The sequence below is a fragment of the Gadus macrocephalus genome, chromosome 9 (genome assembly GCF_031168955.1).
Source record: "Gadus macrocephalus chromosome 9, ASM3116895v1".
Lineage (NCBI taxonomy): Eukaryota > Metazoa > Chordata > Actinopteri > Gadiformes > Gadidae > Gadus > Gadus macrocephalus.
In genome coordinates, this window is record NC_082390.1 from 11,723,665 (window position 1) to 11,750,758 (window position 27,094).

At 44.0% G+C, this 27,094-nt stretch overlaps 3 protein-coding genes across 3 annotated transcripts; all 3 read right to left on the reverse strand.

Moving 5' to 3' along the window:
• Positions 1 to 7,755: 7,755 nt before the first annotated feature.
• Positions 7,756 to 18,251, reverse strand: api5 (apoptosis inhibitor 5). Its single transcript, XM_060061782.1, has 14 exons — positions 17,887 to 18,251; positions 17,355 to 17,516; positions 17,092 to 17,185; positions 16,412 to 16,477; positions 15,565 to 15,716; positions 14,681 to 14,887; positions 14,274 to 14,378; positions 14,068 to 14,157; positions 13,745 to 13,926; positions 9,904 to 9,997; positions 9,727 to 9,783; positions 9,561 to 9,646; positions 8,985 to 9,121; positions 7,756 to 8,843 (listed from the first exon to the last, which is right to left on the reverse strand). Exons 1-14 carry the CDS (start codon positions 17,956 to 17,958, stop codon positions 8,758 to 8,760), a joined length of 1,590 nt encoding a protein of 529 aa, XP_059917765.1. The 5' UTR covers positions 17,959 to 18,251; the 3' UTR covers positions 7,756 to 8,757.
• A 462-nt stretch (positions 18,252 to 18,713) lies between these two features.
• Positions 18,714 to 25,714, reverse strand: samm50 (SAMM50 sorting and assembly machinery component). The gene is made up of 15 exons (XM_060061836.1): positions 25,507 to 25,714; positions 25,183 to 25,293; positions 24,982 to 25,083; positions 24,795 to 24,882; positions 24,531 to 24,637; positions 24,279 to 24,409; positions 23,810 to 23,897; positions 23,499 to 23,627; positions 23,157 to 23,228; positions 22,978 to 23,064; positions 22,497 to 22,567; positions 21,940 to 22,007; positions 21,141 to 21,287; positions 20,769 to 20,910; positions 18,714 to 19,257 (listed from the first exon to the last, which is right to left on the reverse strand). Exons 1-15 carry the CDS (start codon positions 25,525 to 25,527, stop codon positions 19,212 to 19,214), a joined length of 1,410 nt encoding a protein of 469 aa, XP_059917819.1. The 5' UTR covers positions 25,528 to 25,714; the 3' UTR covers positions 18,714 to 19,211.
• Positions 25,715 to 25,873: 159 nt separating this feature from the next.
• On the reverse strand, positions 25,874 to 27,031 carry si:dkey-42p14.3 (EF-hand calcium-binding domain-containing protein 10). Its single transcript, XM_060061828.1, has 4 exons — positions 26,696 to 27,031; positions 26,352 to 26,516; positions 26,145 to 26,235; positions 25,874 to 26,062 (listed from the first exon to the last, which is right to left on the reverse strand). Exons 1-4 carry the CDS (start codon positions 26,796 to 26,798, stop codon positions 26,011 to 26,013), a joined length of 411 nt encoding a protein of 136 aa, XP_059917811.1. The 5' UTR covers positions 26,799 to 27,031; the 3' UTR covers positions 25,874 to 26,010.
• Between the last annotated feature and the right edge of the window lie 63 nt (positions 27,032 to 27,094).

Consider the following 27,094-nt stretch of genomic DNA (forward strand, 5'->3'; position numbering starts at 1 on the left):
AAAAAAACACATTCACGAAGGCATCGGTGAGAAACGTTACGTGAAGTGCATGTAATATAAATTAATTTTGCCTCGCCAACTGTGCAGAGAAGCAATTCCCTCCGTTGCATCATTGCAGGGTTTTTTGTTATTTTTTTAAACCAGTGTGCACCCGATAACACTAACACCTTCTCGCCATCTGTAAACGATACTATAAACTCCCGCCAGTTGAAATGTGTTACTCGTAGTCTTGACAATATGATCACAATAATTGATGTCTTGTCGCCCTCTTCAGATTCTTCTCGTGTCTTCTCGGTGCCATCGCAACTTTAGTCGACCGAACTCGTGAACGTATTTCGGCTTTCCAATTAGCAATAGCTCGAGATTGGAACAAGCATACATTGGCTCGACGCTTGTTGCGTTATTTTCTTTTGGTCGACGGAGCACTGTAAAAACCTAATAATTAAAGCTTTGCTGACAAGAAAGACGGCTGGACGGCTGCGTCAGTTACTAAGCATTGACGTCACGTTTAGATTCTCCCACTTTACAGCCCATGGCGCGTGATTAAAGAAATTGCCTTTTTTTCCACTCTGATCAGAGCTCATGAAATTTGCAAAGGAATATGAAAGTCAAATAGGGATAGAGAGAGGTACACGCGTTGTGATATGGCAGCAACCCACATATTTAACCTTACTTGGATTCTGGAAGCTCCGGGTTTCCTTACACCAACCACCCAAACTCCACCGCGCATCTCTCCCTCTCTTACTGATGTTGTGTCTGTTGTGGAGGGGACTTTTTTTACGCGAGCCATGTATTTGGCGGGCAAAACATTCTTAAGGAAAATGTTGCAAAATGCGCTCCATTCACTTCACCGAGCCCACGTGCCAGACGCGAACACACATGGAGAAGACTCACGAGAAGCATACAGTTGTCAAGCCAAAATAAACCCTCTCAACGTTCAGACTAGTACACTGAGACACACATCCGTAGATGATATATCCACAGAGATATTTGCCGTCCAAGTAGTGTGTGTGTGTGTGTGTGTGTGTGTGTGTGTGTGTGTGTGTGTGTGTGTGTGTGTGTGTGTGTGTGTGCGCGTGTGTCTGTGTCTGTGTCTGTGTCTGTGTCTGTGTGTGTGTGTGTATGTGTTTGTGGCGGTGCAACGGAGGGTAAGTAATTCACATTCAATGAGTGACAGCTGGATGTAAAAGTCAGGTCTGAGAAGACAAAACAGGGCGTCGCATCGCTGGATTCTATTTTTATCCACGCCACTGTATGTCCTCGGCTGTCGGCGAATGCACGTAGGAGGGCACCGCTGGCCACAACACTGCTACTCTGGAGAGAAATAGGCCTGGTCCCTCTGGGGGATATGGTCTCACAAACAGTTTCTAATGCTTTCTCTCTCTTTCTATCTCTCTCTCGCTGTCTCTTTCTCTCTCTCTCTCTCTGTCTCTCTCTCTCTCTCTCTCTCTCTCTCTCTCTCTTTCTCTCAGTCTCTGTCTCTCACTGTCTCTCTCTCTCTGTGTGTGTGTGTGTGTGTGTGTGTGTGTGTGTGTGTGTGTGTGTGTGTGTGTCTCTGTCTCTCTCTCTCCCTCTCTCTCCCTCTCCCTCTCCCTCTCCCTCTCCCTCTCTCTCTCTCTCTCTCTCTCTCTCTCTCTCTCTCTCTCTCTCTCTCTCTCTCTCTCTCTCTCTCTCTCTCTCTCTCTCTCTCTCTCTCTCTCTCTCTCTCTCTCTCTCTTCTAAATGTAATGGGCTAGGCCGAAATAAAGGGGCTAGGCCAATACCTAGTACCTGCTACCAGAAGCCCAAAGTCAGTCCACATGCAACAATTTCACTTGGATATTAAACCTCATCAAGGATGCAGTACGCCAGCTGCTCCGCGTGGTGACGACAAACTCAGCTGGAGAGCTCAACAAACCCTGTTACAAACTAAATGATACCAAGAGTCAGTTCGAGCCATTTCAGTGTTCTGAACAGGCTAAATGCCTACAACCGCCTTTCAAACGACAGTATTCGGAAATAATGACCGAATACAGACGCACAGTGTTTCCCTGTTGTGTCCCCCTCACATTCTCTTTCTGTGAAAAGAGAGAGATAGGGTGACAGCGAGAAGGAGAGATAGGGTGAGAGAGAGAGAGAGAGAGGGAGAGAGAGCGAGGTCACACAGTTTATAGCGCAGCCTACATTGTCATATATTGTCTATACAAAAGTGTCCCACTCTGAGAGGCTTGTGCAGACTGACGCCGTAATGACACACTTATCTTTGCTTCATTTCAACTATTTCTAGACTTTGTAGAATACAGACAGAGCAAAGGTTGTCAAAGGACTCAAAAAAGAAGCCTAAAACAATTCTGCCTCTAGCGTCAAGTCCGAGAACAAGTCTCACCATTGCATGTGTTTGTGCCGTCTCCGTGGGAGACTAAAATGGGACAAAAAAAATGGTGGGGGCAGAGTTGGGTTTGGGAGGCGTGGGGGTGAGTGTACCATTGAACCACGTGAGCCAGCGAGTACCTCAAGTCGTGCCACTGAGCCAACTGGTACCGAAGGCTAGTTGTGATTCACTGTGCTGGAGTTGATCATTCAAACGACACGGTGTAGGTCAAAATCGTGACATTCGTTATAGAAGGAACTTTGTTGCCTTGAGTCACGAGTTGAGACACAGTCTATTGTTCACCCTCTCTCTCCCTCTCTCTCCCTCTCTCTCCCTGTCTCGCCCTCTCTCTCCCTGTCTCTCCCTCTCTCTCCCTCTCTCTCCCTGTCTCTCCCTGTCTCGCCCTCTCTCTCCCTGTCTCGCCCTCTCTCTCCCTGTCTCTCCCTGTCTCTCCCTCTCTCTCCATGTCTTTCCCGCTCTCTCCCTGTCTCGCCCTCTCTCTCCCTGTCTCTCCCTCTCTCTCCCTCTCTCTCCCTGTCTCGCCCTCTCTCTCCCTGTCTCGCCCTCTCTCTCCCTGTCTCTCCCTCTCTCTCCCTCTCTCTCCCTCTCTCTCCCTGTCTCGCCCTCTCTCTCCCTGTCTCTCCGTCTCTCTCCCTGTCTCTCCCTCTCTCTCCATGTCTTTCCCGCTCTCTCCCCAGGCCGTCCGGTCCACTACTCTCGTGTGCCATCGACCTGCATTGACGTCATTGCGTCATTAGGTATCTCTCAGGAACACTGACTTTTAAATATGGTGTGAATGAATTCAGAGAGCTGGGTCAGGGAGCTGAGATTTAGGGAACACTGCTACCCATAGTGCATTGGGGAAAAGCTTCTCCAATGTGGCGTACGTCCTCTAGAGCCTGTGGCCTATGACCTCTGGAGCCTTTTATCTGAAAGTGTGCCTTTGTACCTTCTCCCAAGAGAAAGCCTTTATCAGCTTGAGTGACACAGGGTGCCTTTCATGTCAATTTGGAAATTATTTTCCAATTCATCATTAGTTAAGACTTTGTGTGTAATGCGTCCACGGTATATGTTTCAGATTGAAAGGAGGTATTTGTCTCTTAGGGGTTACTGCCAGGGGGCTGAGCATAGTGCTGGCCTTATGGATGCGCCTCATAAGTAGAGAAACACATGGCCCATCACGTGGGAGACACGCAATGCTATTGGTCTTGTAGCAGGCTCATCAACCAGCTGTGTTCTATGTGTACATACACCGACTGATAATTGAATATCAATCATAGTTATTATGGATTATTATTGACCAGAACAGGATGGTAGTAGGGATAATCGGAAAGACACAGTATTCAGTGGTGAAATATAGATCAACAGGAGCGAGAGACAGAGAGGTAGAGAGAGAAAGAGAGAGAGAGAGAGAGAGAGAGAGAGAGAGAGAGAGAGAGAGAGAGAGAGAGAGAGAGAGAGAGAGAGAGAAAAAGAATGAGGTAGAGAGATGGGCTTATATCAGGTGACTAAGACATTTCAACTATGGAAACACAGTCACCATGTGTCTCCATCATAACATAAACACCACGGTCTGCCTAATCTCCAGCTTGCCCAACAACCTCCTCCAACTGATTACATGGAAATGAAAGATAAAGCAACCAAAATACTGGCCCATTCGCAAGCCTTATCTTGCCCTTCGACCTAATCATGTCAATATTTTGATAATGCCTTCCAAAATATTTACCTTGGATCGACAGCGGACCCTGTCGTTTCCATTTGATCCAGCATTAGTATACATATGTTGGTCTATGTGTGTGTGTGTATGTGTGTGTGTGTGTGTGCACGGGTGCATTCGTGTGAGCATGTTTGTGTGTGTGTGTGTGTGTGTGTGTGTGTGTGTATGTGTGTTTGAGTTGTATACACACAGGTCCTTTTAATTTGTTTGATGTCCCCCGTCCCTCCTTTTCCACATCTCGTGGCTTTCCATCATTGGGTCTGGTCTCTGCAGAGCTCTCTTTCTAGGAAGTGGACAGTGTTTTGGTCCGTTGTTTACTATAGGGCTCCTGATGAAAGAGGGTAAATACAGGCCTAGAGCGATGGCTGGGCAAGTTTGTTTGAATTGTGAGTGCAGATTAAGGAACACTGCCCCCCTCCCCACAGCCCACCAATACCGGCTCCCTGTTTATTTTTCCATCTCTCCCGCCTCAATGATGTCAATGGAAGCAGAGCGCTATAGAGCTATTTTTAGCACAACCCCTCCCCCAACTCTCCTCTACTTACCCCCCCAGCCCCCCCCCCCCCCCCAGCCCACCCCCTACTCCTCAGTCACATGGTTCGTTGGGAGCTCTGCTACACACACAATAAACTCCCCAAGAGTCTGCATGCATGAATAGAGCCGCCGCTGAATATTTATGAACGGTTGTGAGTCCTCTGTGTGTTGCCTTTTTTTGGTTTTGTTTACATGTACTTTGTGTTTGCTGTCCCTTGGGGAACTCGCACATTTAAATGTGTTCACATATACACGTATACAATCTCTTATATCCCTATCTGTTTTGCGAAATTGGGGCCGTTAAATCTCTCAAAAGCACCTCATCAGAAATTCTTGCCTGGGTATCTCCCTCTCAACCGCGTAGCAGCCGTTACTTCACCACAGCTCCCTCTCTGAGCACGCAGCAGCAATGCAGGCTTGCCCTCAGTTATTCATTCATGCGTTCATGCCTTCATTCACGATTCTCACTCACTCATTCACATAAAGCATGCCAAGGTTTGTGAATGGATCATGTGAATGGGGTCAGGGGTGTGCCTATGTTTACAGTGTGTGTGTGTGTGTGTGTTTGTATGTGTGCATGCGTGCGAGTATGCGTGTGTATGCGTGTGTGTGTGCATGTAAAGGTGTAGGGTCGGGTTATGAGGGGTCCTACTTGGGTACTAGCTAAAATGTGAACATGGAAGGTCTCTGAGGAGACAGAGTACACGGTGTTCCCTGAGTTTTGGGAGCTCTATGCATAGACCAAATAACAGTTGGCTCTCAGCATCCCCCCCCCCCCCCCCCCCCCAGCCCCCTCCAACTCGTTCTTTCTCTTGACATTCACATGCAAGATTACATAACGGGAGGCTTAACGTCTTCTTCCATCACAAATAAATGTACGCTTTCCTGCACAGGCGTACTCGATTGAGAAGGTCTATTTTTTGGATACCTTCTATTTCTGAAAGGCGCATTGGTAAAAATAAAATCCTCTGCCTCCTCGCACATTTTAAGGGTTTTATAAATATCTCATTTCATATCCATCAGCAACATTCTGTCTGTAAATATTTTACAAAGCTCCTTAAGACAAAAAATGTTTTGTTGACGGTTGATGTTTGGTTAATCGGCAGAAAGGTAGGCCACTGACTAAGGGGACGACTTGTTTATGTTCAGCCAGGTATGGTTCTCTTGTGATAGTCTTATAAAGCAGCAATGAGCCAGAGGGATGGGATTATTGATAGCTATGTACCCATAAAATGGTCTCACGTGCAGCAGCCGCTTCACTCCCGCCCAAACTGACATGCTAACTCTCACTGGATGCTATATTTAGCCTGGCCTCGCGGTACTGTTACTATTCCTAGCATTGTACATGAGTGGGCGGACTGTTTTTTTTCTATGAAATTCAAGAAAAGTTCCCTTTTCACGTTGTATATTTTCTCTGTAGAGTGCTTTACATAGCGACCTGTTTGTAATGCAATCTGCTCCTGCATATAGGCTGATAGATAATGACTTTAGGCCCACTGCTATTTAGCACGCCACTAATAAGGCAACTCCGAAAGCTTGGGTAAAGACGTAGCTGTATTTTGGTGTAGATGAGCCTATGAATAGGATCCCATGTAGGGTATATATAGTTTATTGTGACAGACTGATCATATTATTTCTCAAACGTGTAGGCCTACACTAAGAATTCCTCTAAACGGAAGAAGCCACAGCGTGACGTGGAACCTTTGCGTCCTCCAAAAGACTACGAGTCAGTTTCGGTTAAACTGGTTGAAAAGAGCCTAACTATCCCACTATAAAAGCAAAGCATTCTGGACTCAGAGGCGAGGGCTTTGGAATTAGATTCCGTTTGCGTTCCCTGCTTTAAATTAAACATCTCTGAAACTCGTTCTTCAAGAGAAACGTCGAGACGGAACATGTTGGCCTCTGTCAGGAGACCGTAACCCGCTTCAGCACCGGGGACAGTTCCTCCGTCGAGAACAGTCGGCTACTGTACGGCCATAACTGTCTTGCTACACTGGCTAAGACAGTGTTTACAGAACCCCGAGTCTCGAGTTGGGGTTCCGTAGCTAATTGTGGACATGCCTTAGCGTCATTTTAACCATTTGTCAATAATCCCTGAAATGCCTGTGTATGTAGGGAGAGAGAAAGAGAGCGAGAGCGAGAGGGAGAGAGAAAGAGAGCGAGAGAGAGAGAGAGAAATGAATAGATCACATGGGCTCATAGTCTACAGAGTTCCACCACCACTCGCGTTCTCCTTTCTCTCAATCCGCTATTTTTCTCGGGTCTACTCCTCATCCTCTGCCGCTGCTGCCACCCACCCTTCCTCCACCACCTGATTATTGTAAGAAACGTGCGCGTGCATGTGGCTGGTTTGGGAAATACCTGGTCACAACCAATGAGCAATAAGGCATTGCCTATCGCTTATAGCCCCCCTTCGACCAGAAATGGAAGTTAATATAGGCTACCAACAGGTCTGCAGTCTGTGTAGTGTATGCAATAATGCAAAGAACTGAATCTAATATCAGACGACCCTAGGTCCCAACCAACGTCGGCTTACTTCAGGGTTTAATTTCAAAGGAAAAACGGGGTTATCCTTTAACCACGTGTCCAGCAACGAAAGCTGTTTGGATTACTCGTGACCAACTAGTTAATGACGTGTGGGGAGTTTGATCTACATTTTACTTTTCTGCAAGATTCTTATCAAGAAAGCAATGTTCATCGGTGTCTGCCCAGCCGGCTATACGAGACAAAAGACATCATGAAGCTTCAAGTGCCTGGTTTGGTCGGGATAAAAATAGACCTGGTTGCTTTGAGTGGAAAGCGATGGTCTTGTGCGTCCTCTAGTGGCAAAACTGTTTCACTACAAGTCATTGTGGTCAGGTACCTCTCAGCGCCATATTGGTAGTTTTTCTCTGCTCTTATCGAAGAATTAGTCATTGACGTCACAATAGAGATTATAGATATGCACACCTCTATATATATATATATATATATATATTAGTTGATTATCTCCATACCCCAATCCTGGAACAGATAAATAATCTTCTACAAACCAGGATAACTGGCAATGCTTTGTGGAGCTTGCTGATCTACATCTAAACGAGAGACAATTTATATTTGTTAGTAAAATAGAAAGATAAATTTAAATTGCAAAGGGAAACAATCAAAAGCTCAATTGTCTACCCATTAACTGCCTTTAATCCAAAAAAAATTTAACACTAGTAATTGAATTAAAAAACATGCAAACACTAGCACACCTTCATTGGGGGATAGAAATTGTAGAAAATTAATACATCTGGTTCCCAGCAAGGATGCAACCAATAAATACTTGACAAAGTTAACCCTTTGATATTCAGAAACATCTCCCAAGCCTTACCAACACATTAACAGAACTGACATTGCCAAGAGGCCATTCCTTCAAGAGTCATTACAATATTTACTACCACAACAACACAAAGTGTCCTGTTTATCCACCATGGTAATGGTTTGCCTACAATATCAATAAGCCATAATTGTAACAAACCCAATTCAAACCATGTGCTTTAGTAGTTCCATGCATCACAATTGCTACATTTGCTGGTTAGGAACAGGCTGGTGGCCACATAATTTTTATTAACTTTACATGTTTAAGATACGGTGCATAAATCAGACGTTTCAGTAGCAGACATTTGCTTTGGACTAAGCGGATTAGCCAAACCATTAACTGATACACAAAAAAAGACCACTTGAGACTTCGATACAAGTTTATGATGATGGAAATAAAAAAGTAATCACAAAAAAAAGGATTCATACAAAGTACCAACATCTAGCCAATCTAAGTGAAATTCTTACAAAAACAAGGATTAAATAAGTGACCGTTTGCATCTTTTTTTTCTAAAAAGGAAACAATTAAAATCCAGATAAAACGTGGCAGTCCTTTGTTCAATGAAACCCACATCGAACTACCATGGGGATGGTAAACCACGGGGATGGTGAACATGAGGGTGGCATGTTAAGTTGAAGCAACAGGTTTGTACAAGAATCCTAGCCAGTTTACTGTGAGTGAGAAAAAAAAAAATCAGAAGAGGCAGAAAGAACAGGTGAAGAGACTGGTTAAAAAAGGATGACAGCAGTTCCCTTCCACACTCTGCAGTTCAATCAGTGTGTGTTTGCGTGTGCAAGGTGTCGGGGTCCCCCTTTAGTAGATCCTGCCTCGGCTTCTGTTGCCACGGGTTCCAAACCCTCGTCCCCGGCCACCTCTGAAGCCTCCGCGCGTCTCTGGAGCTATCAGTGAGCGGGGTGCAGAAAACCATTCATATTACTTTCTATTCTTCCTATTGAAAGTTAACCCACATCGACCTGTAGCGACTTGATTTCAAGGGCTGTCAGATTCAAGGGTGCCTTGATAGTGCTGCGTGTGCGTACCATAGGTGCCGATGGTGGCGCTGTATTTGCCGCTGGGAGGGTTGTAGATCTGCCGGGCGTCCCGCCGGGGCAGCACAGGGAGCTGCTTCTTGATAGTGCTGACTGGGCTGATCTCCTCACCAGACGGTCGCTTGGGTCTGTGGAAGAACACCGAGGGAAAAGGTTGTGATAAAGCACTATATAGCAATGGCCCCCAGTGCACTGAATAAGTTTGATTGCGGGTTACATAGAAGGCAAATAATACTCCAAAAAGGCTCATTGCTCAACAGTCACTTTTTTGGGGAAGACATCAGGTTGGAGAAGTAAGATGGTGTCTGGTGTGGGCTAGTGAGGTCCCCCCACGCCCCCATCACTGTAAGCACTTTGAGTTTCCAGAAAAAAAAAGCGCTATATAAATTCAATTAATTATTAATTAATGCACATGGTTTACGTCCTGAATTTAGTCAAGTTGTCAAGTGGGCCAATAAATTCTTCTCATTTAAGTAATTTCCAAATTGACTTCAAAAGACATTTCAGTTTCCACAATATTACCCCCAAAAAAGGTGCAAAGCGTTGTACAATTCTGTTTAAACTTACGCTGCTGCTGCTGCCTCCATTTTCTGCACCGGCTTCCAGCTCAATGTGACTGTGCTCTTGTATGATGGTGGATTGTGGAACAGATCCTGAAAGAGTGAAAAAAAGGTTTTAGAGAAAGTAGCATAAAGTTACATTAGACTCCATCATCAGATACTAAGAGGCTTACCTTGATCAGTACATTGATGTTGTTGGTAATCTTGAGAGCCACCACTTTGATCTTATTCTAGAGTTAAAAGGGAAAAGGGAAAAGGTTAGTTGTCCCCAGAGCTAATATCACCCAAACAGAGACACCGTTTGACCGTAAATGCAATACATTGAACGCAGACTCCAAAACACCATTTACCTCGTCAGTTTTCAATGAGTCTCCCGTCTTTCCTTGTAGCGCCACCCGTAGCTGTCTGATGTAAACCTGCAGGCCTCTGGCAAAGTACTGTAACCTTGAGAAGCACAGAAATACAAACAATTCATGAGTTGGTACACACATCCTCTTCATCATTATATTCAACCTCTGCATCTCCAACTAACCACTCCACTTAGCAATAGCAGAAACTTTCCCCAGGAACTAGAAATCTTTGGAGGAAATCAGTGTGTTTCCATGGCAGGGAACAGGGCGTACAGGGTGTTACCAAAAGTACAGGAACATCAGGGGCGGGGCATGCAGGGCTGAACATCGGATTGGTCATGAAAGCTTACTTTTAGATATCGAAGAGGAAAACAACTGCCCTGCACTACACCATAAATATAATATTTGAATCCTCAAAATACACACGACATTTAGATGAAAGGACAGCGCACACTCTTGTAATAGCTGGGGGTTGACGGTTAACTACATCCGTCTATTTGACTGCTGGAAAACAAGCGTACGAGTATAAACGTATTAGGGATGGGCGTGAGGAATCGATTACACGAGTACTCCTCGTTACAAATGAACTCGGTTGGTGGACAGGCAAACTCGAGTTTGCATACACACACTGACAAAATGAAGTTTAATCTAATGACGTTTTCTGAAGCAAATGTATCAATTTTCTGCGTGGCGCCACTGGACGCTAAAATTAAAAAAGTTAAGAGATGGCGGTTAGAGCAAAGCGCAGCGAAGTATGGAAATATTTTACAGAAATAATAGATCATAAAGGTGGAATGTAATATATTCTACGTAGTACTAGAAGTAGTACAAGTACTATGCGGCAACATATGCTCCTGAAACACAACGGCGAGTTTGAGAAAGCAGACCTGCAGCAACCAAGTGTGTCGGCTATTTTCACCGTAAGACTCAGCTGTAATCCCGGCCTTGGAGGGAGGATCAAAATGCTGATTACATCGATGATCACTAAAGAGATGCTGCCTCTCAGTTTTGTGGATGAGAAGGGGTTCCGTGATCTCATGGCCTTTATAGGAGCCTGAATACACAGTGCCATCATGGCGCACCATCACTGCTCGAGTGGAGAACATGTACGCGGAGAAAAGGGGGCAGTTAAAGGCCGACCTGGTGACAGCCGACAAGGTTCCGATAACAACCGATACCTGGACTGCCCTCACAACTGAGTCCTACGTCACAGTTACCCGTCGCTATGTGGGAGATGACTGGGACCTGAAGACAGCGGTGCCAGAGACTCGTAGCTCGGAGGAGAGACACACAGCGGAGAACATCGCTGCTCATCTCCGAGCTGTCGCTGAGGAGTGGGGAGTTCCCGATAAAGTCGTAGCATGTGTGCATGACAATGCACGCAACATGGTCCTGGCAAACCAGCAGCTACTCCAGTGGGATCGGTTCCCTGTTTCGCCCATACGCTGCAATTAATGACGGCTTTAAGAATGTGAACATCAACCGTGTGGTCGCAGCGTGCAGCAGGTTGATTTCTCACTTCCACCACAGCGGCCTCTAATGCTTTAAAAAGAAAGCAAGCGCTACAAAACCTCCCACCACACAAATTGATCCAATACTGCCGGACACGCTGGAACTCAATATTCGAAATGATGGAGCGACTGCACGAGCAGAGATGGGCTGTGACCGCAGCGCATTTCGGACAGGACGGTGACGAAGTTGGCCGATGCAAGGACACTTGAGCTGCCGGACGAAATGTGGAAGAGCATTGAAGAGATCTTGCCATCACTGAAGTCCCTCAAATTAGCGACCACAGCTCTCTGCACTGAGACTCATGAGTCTCGGTCCATGGTGCTCCCAGTTGCGAAGAGCCTGCTTGAAAAGCATCTTGAGCCAGTGGAAGGGGAATCTAAGCCTGTGGTGGACTTCAAGAGAACCGTCGTCGGCTCCCTCTGAACCCGTGTAAGGCCGCTCGAAGAAAATATCAGCCACGGTAATTAATTAAGCCGCTGGCTATTTATTGTTATTGCTTTGCTCTTTATAAAGGTATGTTTGTTGCCACTAGAGAGTGTGCGTGTGCGTGTGTGTGTGTGCGCGTGCATCTGCGCTTGACCCGAGACACAAACATCTTCGGTTTTTGGATCCGGCCCTTCGCTTCAGCACCGAAGAGAAGCTATCGGAACTGCACGACGGGGTTCCATTGCAAGGCCCGGATGACATGGAGGGGGAAAGCAGTGACGCCCCAGCCCACAGCATCACAAGCGCATCAGAGGCCCTTGAAACCCACTTCGGGGAGGACTACTTCGAAAATAGCGATGTCAACAAACTAGAAGCTTATTTCAGTCATGCATCCGTCCACAGCAAAACCCCATGGAGTGGTGGAAGTCAAACAGGGATCGATACAAAAAAACGGAGCGTTCTGGCAAAGCAGCACCTGCTTATCCCCGCCACCTCCGTGCCAGCGGAGCGAGTGTTCTCCGCCGCGGGACAGATAGTGAACAGAATGCGCTCTCGCCTGTCTCCAGAGCACGCCGATATGCTGGTTTTTCTCACCAAGAATTGATTTGGATTTTCGGATAGTCATGATTTATAGGGTGTATTTTTCTAAATGTGTAAAGCAGGCCCAGTGCCTCAGTTTATATTACCTTGATTGCTTGGTGGATTAATTATGCCCCATATATTTCTTTCAATTGTATTTTTTTTTGTTCATTTGCTGCCATTTTATTTGCAACTTTAAATTATCGCAATGGTTGGGCTAACGTTACAGGCCTTTGTTTGACGTGATTTAAATTGTGAGACATATTTATTTACTTTTGTAAGGAAAATGTGTTCTGAACGTTAAAATAAATAATGAATAACTGACTATTTTGATTGAGAATAAGCATTACATGTTTGGTTGGTAATAATGCCGTTCATGCGTTGCATTCTAAAAATAGGTAATAGATAAACGAGTACTCAATTGATCCTCGAGAAATTCCTTCGATCACTCGAGATTGGAATTTACTACTCGTGCCCATCCCTAAAACGTATGTAAATAATTGAACTGTTAGAAAGACTAATTTCTTGTTTATCATTACGTGCCTAATGTAAAAGGACCTTCATTTCTCTAACCTTCACGGGTCTTTGAATCGTATGGCGCATTTCCACTGCAGGGTGCGGAACGGATCGCAAAGGTGCGGGTCGGATCGCGTTTCCACCGCCAAAAGTGGGCGTGACCCGGACTTTGCCGTACCCGTTCCGACCCCATTCTAGGGACTCCTCCGTTGCGGTACCCAAAACGAGACCAGACGCCTGAAAGGGTACCCTGGAATTCTAGCTACACCCCCCCTCCGTTGATTGGTCGACAGAATCGTCACTTCCGGGTGACGCGGGGATAAAAACAAACAAACAGTAGCCTCGAGGTATTATTCTTTACAATTAATTCTTTACATGTCGCGTAAAAAGCTTGCTTGGGCGAACAAGGAGGTGGAGACGTTCGTCTGCATTCTTGCGGAGGAAGACGTTGTTTACGATGTTTACGTAGCTGCCGCGTCGATTGACATCCAGCCTACCACCAAGGGTACTGTCGGCAGTGGAAACGCGACCTCGGAACTGAGCTGGGCTATACTGCCCCCTCCCTACTGCCCCTTTGCGATCCGATCCGTTCCGCACCCTGCAGTGGAAACGCGGCAGTAGTGAGAACACAGAACGTGCCAAAAGGAACCTTTCACATCTGTGAAAGGTAGTTCCTGCGAATGAACGTTCCAGGTACTTCGGTTGGAAACATGAACTATAGGAGCACATAGGTTTGACGTCTATTGAATCAATGCTGGTCACCTAGATAGCATGGTAAGAAACGGTGTCCAGGAGTTACACTGCTCACCTGATCTTGAAGTCTTTGAGCTGCTCGGCATCCACCTTGTCCAGCAGGAAGTCAGGCAGCTTTTTGCCCAGCTGATGGAAGCCAAACAGGAGACACTCCACGTAGCTGAACTGCAACTTGGGTTCTTCACTGACCGCATTCTCCCCATTCTCTGCCTCGTCTGGGGGCAGGGGCATATACTCCTACACGGACAACAAGACAATAACACAAGACCCAAAAAATAGGACTTTATTTCCAAGAAATTAAAAACCCAATGAAAAGTGAGGGTCAGAAACATGGGTTATGATCTGTTAATGCAACGGGACACCCAGAGCCCTACTCACCACCAGCTTGGTGAACAACATGTTGAGGTTGGACTCCAACTTCTCCATATCGCCACAATACGGGCTCATCTCAGCCAGCAGCTTCAGAACCTACACATACAGATGCATATCCTTTAGCCAACGGCCTGAAGGTTTCATTCCCTTTTTAATGAGAAGAAAACATGCAGCTCACTTCAAGGCCTTGATAGGAAGAGGAGTGCACATACCTCTAGCTGAATATCCAGGTCAGCAACCGGGGTGGTCAATTTGCTGAGGTTGGGCAGGACATGTTCACAGAAGTAGGTCACAAACCGCGTTGAGTGGACATTTTTCTGGAAAAGTTAACGACAATAAAGAAACCGCTCTGTTTTAGTGTTGGAATAGATTCGTTAGAAAACTATTCTCCAACACTTGCTTGAAAAATATGTTGACAATAATCCAAACCCTAAATATTAACTTTGCCCCTAGGTGCAGCTAGATAGCCTTTCTTATCGACTCAAAGGACACAACCTGTTCCCAGTTCGAGCCAAAGGATTCGAAGGGGTTAAACTTAGGTCACCGGAGCTGTTGTTCCGGAGCTTTGAGCTCCACCATTAGATAATACGTTTAAAGATATATTGATTGTGATGCTCACCGAGAAGAGAGGCAGGGCCTGGCGTGTACACTGCAGGAGACGGTCCACCGTGTCCGGGTCGGCAGGGTTGAGCGCCTGCTCCAGGAAGGCCTGTTCCACCACCAGCTCCACCAGTTGTTGCCGGCCACTCACGGTCTGCAGTATGCGCAGACCCGACACCACGCGCATCAGCAGCACAAACTCCTCTCCCGTCACGTCCTCCAACACCTGGACACGGGTGGAAACAGGACATCGGACCCAATGTTAACGCTGCAAACGTTGACGTCAGTCACTGGAAATAAACCCACTACCCTGTTGAAGACTTGATCATGTCAGCAGCCAAATCAATATCTTTCACACTCAGACTAGAGTGTCATTCAGCCACTCCGATCCAATAGAGTACTAAAGAGAAAACGTCACGTTGTCCTGGCAACCGGATTTTCAGTTCTAAACAGACGAAAGAGGGATGGCGTTCTCTGTTGCTTCCATGTGTTGTTTCTTTCAAATGAAAATGAGTCAATTTCAATAGGTGAAAATCACTACCAATCTAAACATGTCAAGGCATTCATGTATTCCCCTGGGGTATTAAAATTAAAAGTTTGCGCTAGCATGAAAGATAAAGTTTATAATGTAACGGTAAGTTGGTCCAATCTCAATATTACTTACATCATTGGTAAAGCAAACTCGCAAATCAATTCGGCCAAAAAAATCATACCTTTTCTATCAAACGTTTGTGTGGCATAGGATTTCCCCTTGTTAATTTGGTTTGTGTAGAACCAAAAATCGGTTGCTATGGAAACGTGACGTCACACTTTAGTACTCTATCCCATCGCAGCCACATAAGAGGACTACGGGGAAAACACGATAGCGCCGGCAATGGTTTACATTTGGAAACAAGAGCGCACCTTTTTAGTCTCTGCAAAGACGAAGTCCTCCACCTCCTTGGTCATGACGTCCTCGGGCAGGGTCTTGATTTTCAGAGACAGGAACTTGATGGCTCGCTCCCGAACCACGTCCTCCCCCTGCAGGATCTGGGAGAAGAGCCCTCCGAGTGTACCTGATGGACACAGGCCACGGAGAATTGCAAATGAGCATCTTTTATATGCCCAAGGATGACACATTACCCTTTTATGACACATCAAGGCGATAAGAACAGTTAAAATCGTGGGGTGCAGAAACTGGAATCCATCAAGTGGGGACCTTTTTCATTTGACACAAAACGTATGCAGTTAGGCTAATTGTATTTCAAATTTCACAATTCATAAAAGGCAGTTGTCGGATATGTGATTTGATTCAACAGGGCAGATTGTGGTCAGTAGGGCTGTCCCGAACACATCATTTCAAGCTTTGAATATTCGCATGGTTTACAAACCAATATTTGGTGGAGAAAAAGTCCATTCATATCACGTTAGTGCTCTGTGGAGAAGGTCAGTGGGTTACCGTCCGGCAGAGCTCCAATGTAAAGCAGGTCACAATAGACAAACTACGAGTGCCGCGCAGGGTAGCTTCTTGTTGTGGATAGACAACACCTCTGTAGATTAGATGATAGGTTTTGTCCTGCGTTTAATATAATGGGTCTCCAATGGATCTTAACCATCGCTAGTTCCCAGTTGGTTTACGGGTCTGCAGAATTATAAACCACCATCTTTCCTATAAGCTCACCGCTATCAGCAGGGAACATATATCAAGATAAGGTGTTCAGATAAGACACAAAAAGCAAAAGGTAAAAAAAAAGAAGAGAATAAGTCTTACCCTTGGCATCACTCTTGAAAATCGATACAAGGGCCGTATTCACTTGGTTGAACTCTGCAGTGTCCTCTGAACAAACACAAACACACAGGTTACTGGAGGACTCAACATCATGAATGCTGCCCTGGTCTCTGTATTGTAAAATGGCCGGTGTTATCTTCATAACCTAACCAAGTAACTTACCTAACCCTGTCTTGGAGGAGTTGGGTGAGAATTAGGCCTGCATGTTAAATCGTCTAAAATCGCAATCTCGATTCGCCCCTGTGTGGATTGCAGTTTTAAAGTACTTTGACTTTTTTTACGCCTTCATTTACAAGTGTGTGGAGTTGGTTCAGCAGTTATGAAAGGCCAACAATTAGACAACGTGCTGCTATATGTACAAAATAAATAAATCCATTTTTGACACTGCACTTTAATCAGTTATAAAGGGCCATATGAAACGCAACGTGCTAGAGGTGCCAAAAAACTGTTTGGTACTGCCATTAGTTTTTTTGTCATGGTTCATGGTGCAATAAAAATTACATTTCGTGAGAAAAAAATCGTGGCAGAGAATCGTGATATAAATTAAGCTAAAAAAATCGTGATTCATATTTTTACCCGAATCGTGCAGGCCTAGTGAGGAAAATGCCCTGGTCTCTGTATTGTAAACATGACGGTGTTAACTTTATAACCAAGCCCAGTACCTGTCTGGAGGAGTTGGGTGAGTATGTCTGCGACCCGGAGGATGTTCTCCCCGGTCGCAAAACGTGGAAGCTCTTTGATTGCCTGTCGCCTTATCTGAAAACGGAAGGTTGTACATTGATTGTTAGTGTTGGGACTACTTGTTAGTATTAGACACGGTTTTTTGCCAATATTTAAAAGATATAGAGTCGAGAAAAAAACGTGAAAAACGATAAACCACTCTGTGAGCAACACCAACAACAGTTCAAACTTTGGAAAAACTCACCGACACATCTTCATCTTCACACAGGTCAAGCTGGGCATTGATGGCAGCATCGGCAAGTTCGGGAAAGCTGCTAAAAAACTTTGGGATGAACTGTGCAGCGAGACGCTTCTCCTTTGGGCCACCTTTGACGCCATCCAGAATAACCTGGTAGGCATCCTTATGCTGCAGAGATCCCAAGAAGTACACTTAAATTACTTAATGAATTAATTTCTCATGCGAAAGAGTTTTAAAGTTTGGGGGACCTATTTCGATCTTTAATTCCTTCTCATTACTACATCTGGATAGTTCAGGAAAAATAAATACAAATCCCCAATAAATTGCACAAAGAAACACCAGATGTCCATAGACGGATTCAAGATTACTACCGTGGTCGATCTCAAGCTCGTTTGCTAGCATGTTATCGTTAGCTTAGCATTTGTAACAGCCTACCATATTGAACATCCTTTCCAAGCACTTTACCTGACAAACATCACTCTAATAAACGTATTATTCGATAATTCAAAACTAATAAGATGGTTGGATGATTAAATACCTGGCTGAGGTTGTCCTTAGCGTCAGCAAGGATCCCATAGTTACGATACAGCTCCTCGATAGTGACCGCCATCAGCGTGTCCGAGTGCGTGCTTAGATTAGAACGCCAATGAATTCACCGATATCCCGTATGAGGGCAATTTAGTCTCTGCTTCTAGTCGTCGTTAATTAAAAAATAGCCTATTTTAAAAAAAATATGCAATTCTATAAACGGTTACTGGGAGAGCAAAATTGCATAAATATGTGACTGAAGCCCCGCTCTGTTTCATAAACGTTTGCTAGCGTTTTAGCCAGGGGGAAATCTTCTTTATTTTCTTTTGCATCTAAAGGCGTCATAGCATGCCGTCAGGCGCATTGCTGCCCCCACAGGTGTGGAGGTCAGTGCTATGGAAATACATTAAAAAAATATAACAACCAAGATTAGATCAAATAAAGAGATTAAAAATACAAAAATGATTGCCATAGAGTAAAACAATTTCCCCCTCTCCTTGCATCACACATGACCATACATGGTTAAACTCACAACATAGAAATAAAAATAAATGTAGCCTATACTGAAACCACTAAAGCACAACTAGGAAAAAAAAAATATTTTTATCAATTAATTTTACGTTTGGTTGGATTTACATCGACCCTCGATAAATGCACACATGGTTGGAAGTCTCCCGTTGTTATCCCTAACTCTGCAAACAAGCTGTTTAATATCTTATTTGTATTGTATTAGTTTTGCCATAACATTAGGCAAAAAAAGGCTTCAGTCTGTGAAATACTTGTGAACCAGGTCACTCCACTGGAGGAATGAGCCCTCACACAGCATTGTATGCAGTGGAAGGTGAACAGAAGTAGGCATTAAATGAAAAGTTTACAAAACAAAACAGAAGGCAGAAAATGTTTAGGGAGAAATAAACCTGGATCTGGATTGATAACGTGGATAGTGGATGGATTTTATGGGAATTTCAACAATAGCAATGGCAGTAAAAAAGTAAATGTTTTTGGTATCTGGCTAACAAATGGACTGAATACATTTTTGACCATTGACCATTTGACCATGATTCCAAAAAAATATTTGTTAAGATAAAAAAGTCGCAGACATGATGACTTTGTTAGTTGTACAGTAAGTGATTAAGGGAAATTCATCTCAGAATTTATTTTCGCCCTGTCGCTTCTGATTAGAGCATTATTTGGAGAATGATCCATCTTGCCATATTCCAATTGTGGATTTTCAGAATAGCCACTTAAACGTGCTTAGTTGATAAAGTAGGTTGTAATGTAATAACATAAAGGTATTGCAAGTCTTGAATATCGCTCCAAAGCAAGGATGATAAATCACAGGAAACGAATTCCTGCTCCGAACTGGACTCCATCACAGATCCTGTTATGAAACAAGAAACAACATATTGGCGTATGAACAGATTGGAGAGTGCATTGAGCAGAATGACTACCGCTCAATTAGAAGAAAATCCTTCTTGATCACTCAGGGATATAATCAATTGTCAATAGGGTTATGTATCATTATGCAATGTTCTAAATTAAAGGGCACCTATGTCTTATCTGCCCTGCCCTTTACTTAGGGTGCACTCACACTAGGCCATCTGGCTGTGGCCGTTGGCCGTTTTCACACCGTGCTCAAATGGCCCCATTGTTCTCTGGCCTGCACTCACACTAGGCCATCTGGCCGTGGCCGTTGGCCGTCGCTACTGTGGCCTGGCCACGGTAGGCTCTTGTACATACGTCATCACGTCGTAAGTAACACGTCATCACCAAGCGTCCGCTGCATGGACCATAATAAAGTCTGCCGCCAGTCAGAGTTTTAACAACAATGGACAACAACACAGAGAACACAGTTCGCACTTTGCTGAGTCTGTTGCTTATTTGGATATATGTTTACCGTTAACTGGAAAAGAAGGCTCGTCGCCTTTATTATGTCCTTGGTCATCGCATGGACTATACGTTATCCAGCTCAGGTTGCGTAGCCGTGCGTGTGCGCGTGTCGGCTCATTAGCATCTGTACCGTAGCGGCCCGTACCGTAGCAGCACACCTCTCCCAAGTGGCCAAATTGGCCTTGCCTGGCCAGACTGGCCACACTCACACTGGCAGATTTGAGCACGGTTAGGTGTGAAAACGGCCACGGCCACGGCCAGATGGCCTAGTGTGAGTGCACCCTTAGTGACATCACAAGGGGATAAATGTTGATAGATAGATATAGTGTTATGCCGCTTTTCCACCGCACATGTAGCTCGACTCGACACGACACGACTCGACACGGTAGTAGTACGGGTCCTTTTCCACCGCAAATAGTACCTCCTGGACGTGGGCGGGGTCGGCTGCGCGAAAGGGCCGTGACGTAATTTTTGTACGCGACGCAAACAACATATTAGCTGGCATGTTGAAGAAGTTGAAGAAGTGGAATATGTTGGCTGCGGCGCTGCTATGGCTGTTACCAGCGTGGTTGCCATGTCGCTCTCGTGACTTCGTCACACTCTCTGGCCAATCAGTGGCCGGCCGTCTGCCGACGTCACCTTTTAGCATCGGCTCAGCTCGCTTGGAACCTAGAGCGAGGCGGTACTAGAAAAAGCAACCACTTCAGGTACCAGATACCATGTTTTCGCGGTGGAAACGCAAAAAATGCGAGCTGAGTCGAGTCGAGTCGAGTCGTGTCGAGCTGGTACCATGCAGTGGAAAAGCGGCATTAGATAGATAGTTGATGGATAGATCCATCCACCAGCATACCCAGACTGTAACACCTGGCCACTCACACCAGGTGGTAAACAGGGGCCCTTTTAGTGTTTAACCATATTCTGGCCCACTTTCATATCCCACCATCACTTTAGTCTAATGTTGATTATGTTTACAGCTAGTGGTGAGTTATCTTAACGCCGTACTTGTCTCCGCTCTGGACACCCATTGGGATGCAGTAGTTGAGCTCCAGCCGGGCGATGTTTCCCAGCCGCAGCAGAATACCTGCTCCGTACGACCAGCGTATGCACTCGGCAAGCTTGCTCAGGTGGGCTTGGGGGCCTTCACCTGAGCACAAATTCAAAGGATAATAAAAAAAAAATGAAACAAACTCAACTGCTCAAATATAAGACATTGGAGCGCCACACACAAAGACTTACAATCTGAGCTCTGGAATGTGTAAATGATTAGCCCTGCGTTTCAACTTTGTTGTCCTACCTCAGTTTTAGAAAATAAGTAAGACTAGTACTGCGTAACTTTAGTTGCATCTCTAAAATGGGTGACCTGAATGTACCCACCATAGTTGAGGTTACACAGATTCCCGGCATTGAGGAAGAAGTGCGTTCTGAAGAGGTCACCGAAGCCCCCCTTGCCTGGTCTGAAGGGGAGGGGCGTGTAGAGATGGAGACCCCCAGCCCAGTAGGCCTCCCCTCCCAGGTAGTCACCTAGTGTTGCAATCAAAATCAAAACAGCATTGTGAATACCTTATTTTTCTGTAAGGGTATTTAAGCTAGTAATGCATACACTACTATATAAAAACAATAATATTATTAGCAAAAATATATAAAATCAGCATGAAATAACTCCATTGTATTGAGTCCACTGCGTACACACACCAACAATTATGCAATGAATGGCGTGGATTTTCAAACTGTGATTTTTGTTATATATTTTAAACCACACTCTGCTGGTGAAGAGAGTTGCTTTCAGGTATTCAAAGCTCTATTTCCAATCTTCCATTTCTTTAACATACTGAATATTCTGAACTAAGTCAAGCCAAAAGAGGAGCATTCAACCACAGGATGAGTATGTTGTGGTTTGGCTCTTCAGTGCCTAGACATCAAGCACCCACATGTCCAGAGCATGTCAAGTATGAATGGCTTTCCCTTTCCAGCCGTTTATACATTACCCGTACAAAAAAGAGGCATCATGGGGCCGCTTAGTGGCAAACTTTATAGCCACTGTTCTTTGTGACGACCACGGTCTGTCCAGATGCTGCACCTCTTTACTTTTCTCTCCCTCCCACTCCCATCTTCTTCAATCCACTTTCCCTGTCCCGTCCATGAGGGCATAAAACCCCATACAAAACTGGCTTACCTTTACTCTGTGGGCCCATGCTATACATGCTGAAACCTCGGACACTCGTGGGTCCACCAAGATAGAACCTATCCAACACAATCACACGGCCACTTGACTTATCATACTAATTCTTAAGTATAAAACATCACAGTTAACACTGATGCTTGTGGGACTGATATTGTCAGTTATCTGTCTGTGAAGCTTGTGGGACTGGTATTGTCAGTTATCTGTCTGTGATGTTTGTGGGACTGGTATTGTCAGTTACCTGTCTGATGGTTGTGGGACTGGTATTGTAAGTGTTGCCTGTCTGTGATACTTGTTGTGAGGCTGGTATGGTAATTTGTCTGTCTGATTCTTTTGGAAATGGTATTGTCCGTTTTACTGTCTGTGATTCTTTTTGAAATGGTATCATCAGTTTTACTGGTCTGGGATACTTGTGAGACTGGTATTGTCATTTATCTGTCTGATTCTTTTGGAGATGGTATAGTCCGTTTTACTGATCTGTGATACTTGTGGGACTGGTATTCTCATTTACCGGTCTGCGATACTTTTGAGAATAATTTTGTCAGTGTTACCTGTCTGCGATGCTTGTGGGCTGATCACCGATGGGAAGCAGCAAGCCACCCCATAGCGAGGTTGACAGAACCTGAAGAGGAAAGCGGTAAAGACTCCACTGAGAAGACAGTAGACTTGTGTGTTTCATGTATTACGGGTGGAGCTTTTACCAGAATCAAAACCTTTCAAGCTAGACATAGTCAAAAACATGTAGTGGCAGAAAAATATATACATTAAAAAAAGGTACATTTTGTTTTATATTTATATAGTGGAATGTCTCGCTCTTGGGCTGTTAACGACAGTGGTCCATTAAAAACTAGTATTAGAAAGAACTATCAGAAATAACCTAAATACTCCATTGTATTATTTTCATCTGGAAATTGTAAAAAAAAGAAAACTGACCTGCTAGGTCAGTTAGCAATAGTTAGTAAGGTCACTCAGGAATTAATATTTAAAAATAACCTCTCACTCAAGAATCTTTGTATAAAAAGGACTTCTCACCGAGTCCCAGAAAAGACTTTTGTTCAATTGAATCTCAAAGTCTTCCTTCAGGAAGCGAGCATCCCCACCGAAGTAACCTGCCAATTCCTGCACCATCAAAATGAAATATGAGCATGGTATGCAATATTCTATTGGCTTTTTTTTTTTTTAGATCAAAACATTTGCAATAGAACACCAACCTGGTGAACCTTGAAGAGACCTCCTTTCCTCGGCAAGATGGAGGAGTTTCTGGTATCAATGGCCATTGTGTGCTGAAGAGAGGAGAATGCATTTATAACACCTATAATACTCCAGCTTCTGGAGCGAATTACCAAAATAATGGCTAAACACATGGCTAGTGAAAACATTGAGTTTTAAGTTTTTCCTTTATCCCTTTCAAGAGTATTGGGTGCCTTCCACCATCATTAAGAACATGACCTCAACAATGAACAGGACTGATAAAAAAAAAAAAATAACACCATGCATTACATTAACAGGTACGAATTGACACACGTCTACAGCAAAACACAGGGAGAACGTGCCGATAATGACGACTTGAGGGAGTGCCCGCTCTCCTCCCTGACAGCGAAAGATGCAGTCCGTGCCAGGCAGCCAAGCTCTCTCCACACTCCCTCCCACTTGAGGGTGTGGTTGGTCCTCCACACAGGGAACTGGTACCGGAAAAAGAAAAGAGGACAGGTCCACAATGATAGCGATTAGAATTTGAACTTCTTCCAGCAGCTCCCATTCCACATTACCATTTCAATCAAAATCACAACAGAAATCGATTATTGGAGGAGTTTAAGAGATGTTCGCAAGGACAAAGCTGATATAAATTCACAAAACAATTTACACTAATTTCTGTGGAGACGCCTCGATCGGTCTCCCTCAGTGAGCTCCATGGAAACTGTCCTGTGACTTTGTATAGATTGACAGAGACGCTGAAAGTGGAAAGAAGAAAATAAAAAGTAAAGACGAGGAAAATATAGCCAGTCTCCACCTTGCAAACTCGCAGATAATCTGAGGATGAGCAGATTATCTGCGATAATCTGCAGTGCTCAAAGGATGAGCCTCTGGAAACAACTTTTGAGCCTGGAATCAAGACTTATTTGAGAGGATTTTGATTTGATCTCTCTAACCGAATACCGAAATATCATCAAAGAAAACACATGGCTTCTGACTGTTCCATTTCCTTTCACAGAATATTGTTCAAATGTAAAGAAAGAATATGTATACATAATTTATAACACCATCATGGCCTAATTTTAGCGTTTTTAAATTCCCAAAATTTGGTAGAAAGTTCTGATAATATCCAAACTTACTTGCGTTCGAAGTGCCCTGCTTGAGGTTTAAAAAAAGATAGGCCATAGGACGTTTCTTTAGTGCCGTAAGAGAACTGGAACGTCAGCTTCTCTGCACGACCAAATGTATTTGGGAGCTTCAGACCAAGTACCTGTAATGTATAGATCATACAAATGTGTAGAACATTCAGAGAAAACCATACATTTCCCTTACTTTGGTTCTTGTGTGATTCCTGTTAAAATCAACTCATGGACCATGGTGGAACTACGTACCATGCTTCCTTCATTGTTGCCCACCATGGTGTTGTAACTGCCTGTCATGCGCCTGAGCTCTGTCACCTCAAACGTAACATCCAAACCGTTGGGAAGGGCATCAACTCCTGAATGGAATCAAAACATTGAGAAAATGTGTTGCAGCATAAACGCAGCTATCCTCAATAGTTTTGCAGTGCAGCCTCAATCCATGCACAAACACCTTTCACAACTCTAAATAACAAAAAAGATTGTTATAAGAATATCAAGTCGGTCTCAATATACCTTGTGAGGTGTCAATGACAACTTCCACTTTTCTGAAGATACCAAGACGCAGCAGTCTCTGTCTGGCTTCATGAGACCTCTTCATTACCTGGAATAATAACATCTAGCTGAATCAGCTCATGGTCCACCATGTGTCTAGATATTGAGAGAAGGGTCTGGACCCATACATGGTACAATGGATGCTCACGTCTATTAGGTTCTTTGCTCGAAACACCTCGGAAATTTCATAAGTCAGGAAGTCTTCCTTTGTTTTTCCCAGCCCATCTATGTGGACTTTTTGAACTACCACCTGCAAGAGATAAGATAGAGTTGTCTATTGTTTTGGACAATATCAAATTGCTTATGTATTTACTGCTCTATGGAAATTAGATGTTACATATGATATTACATTTTTGTTTTCAAGAACTTCTTGCTTAGTTTCCTTCTCAACATCTGACGTTTCGATGTCATCGGCATGAACACCCAGCTCGGGTCCCTTCATGGGGAGAGGGTCAAGGCTCTACAAGACAAAACATGTGATGTCGTTTTCTCTACGTCTGCACATAATATACAAAATGTATAACTTAATATAAAGCACGCTACGACATTGCATCGACAATTGACAGAAATGCTTAGGTTTATCGCTGAGGTGACTTTACAATAGCACACAAATCTTGCTGGCATATGTCTGCTTTATCGAGGTCATGCTTTAATTTCTTAATATTTGTCTTACCCTTGCGTGGACGGCCCCCATGGTTGGATCTGCAGAACAGGTTATTATTTGTACTTAATATTAGTGGTAGCCGGTTATGATATCTAATTTTTATTTTAGTAAGAAAACGGTAAAGTCAAATCAACGGAGGACGCCATGACTTTTTTTTGTAGCCACGCCCTCTTAAGGTGGTCATTCAAGATTCACAACACCGTTGTCGAAAAGTGTCTCTCTTTCTCCAAGGATGCATAATACGAGCTCATATCTTCCCATGATGACCCAAAGCATTGTCAGGAAATATAAAACTATTCTTACGATATGTATAGGCCTATATACATGATATAACTGTTTAGAGATTTCGAAGGGAAGATGACAGAGGAAAGAAATGTAACAATTTATCTTGACGTACTTTAATCATTTATTATTATTGATTTGACAACAATATCACATTGCAGTTATAAACTTAACATAGAACCGAACCAACATCTTCAAAGAGCAGCATAACATTACCCAAAAACACAACATCTAATTGCAAGATTCTTCGTATGTTGCTGAGCTCTTCTGTAGACCTTTCCTCCTGGATGCACATGTAACAAAACAATCAGAAAACATGAAGGTATATACATTTCTCGGTTATATTTTCCTGGAAGTGCACTTACGCTTCTACTTTGAACGTCTCGCGCGATATTCTATCGTGATCTCCCCCCTCCGGACGCTCGTTTATTTTGCTTACCCCTAAAGTGATCAATGCTAGATGGAGACGGAGAAAACTTTTGTTATTTTAAACATGAAATGAATTGCAGTTGTTTTGCATTCGTCAGGTGATCAAATATAATTGGAGGCACATATATTAAATCTCAACGCACCTTCCTTGTATTGGTCATATGAGACGTATCCCTCATTAGTTGGGTCTAGGATTCCAAATACGGAGTCCAAGTTGGACTCATTAAAAAGACAGGGCCCCTGTGTGTGGTTATCTTTAGAGTCCTTCAGCTGCCCGAGGTAGTCAATGAGAAAATCTTTCGGATCCTCTGTAAAGAAAATATTATCCGAAACAAACATTTCAAATGTATGTTTACATCACAGTATACGTTTACACCTGCAGTCCATAAACGATGGATATAATAAGATGCCTATCGGATTACATCGATCGTTCGTGGATACACAATAATTCATGGATGACAAGATAACACATGGAAATAGATTTAACCTGGTCTGTTAAATAACAAACTGCTCGTCAGGTTGTTCATGAGTTCGGCAATTTTGTGCCTTTCTAGATATTTAGCAGCTTCTATTGCTCTTGGAGTCGCCATCTTTACTACTGTTTGTTGTGGTTGCTATGATACCCCGGGGGCTGGAGTCTGGACCACTGCCTGCGTAGAAGGGTCGGGACCAGAGCTATTTCAATTTGCTCTGGTAGGGACATCAATACGGAATATAATGACACTTATTTTATATTTTGAGTGATACTTATGTAATACTTTTTTCGTGCATAACAGTTTTATTGGACAGGCTGTCTATTAAAATCGCTAATATACAATAAAAGTATCACATGAGTATCACTCAAAATGTTATGCTTGAGCTTGTTAAGTCTCCATTTTTGCACAAA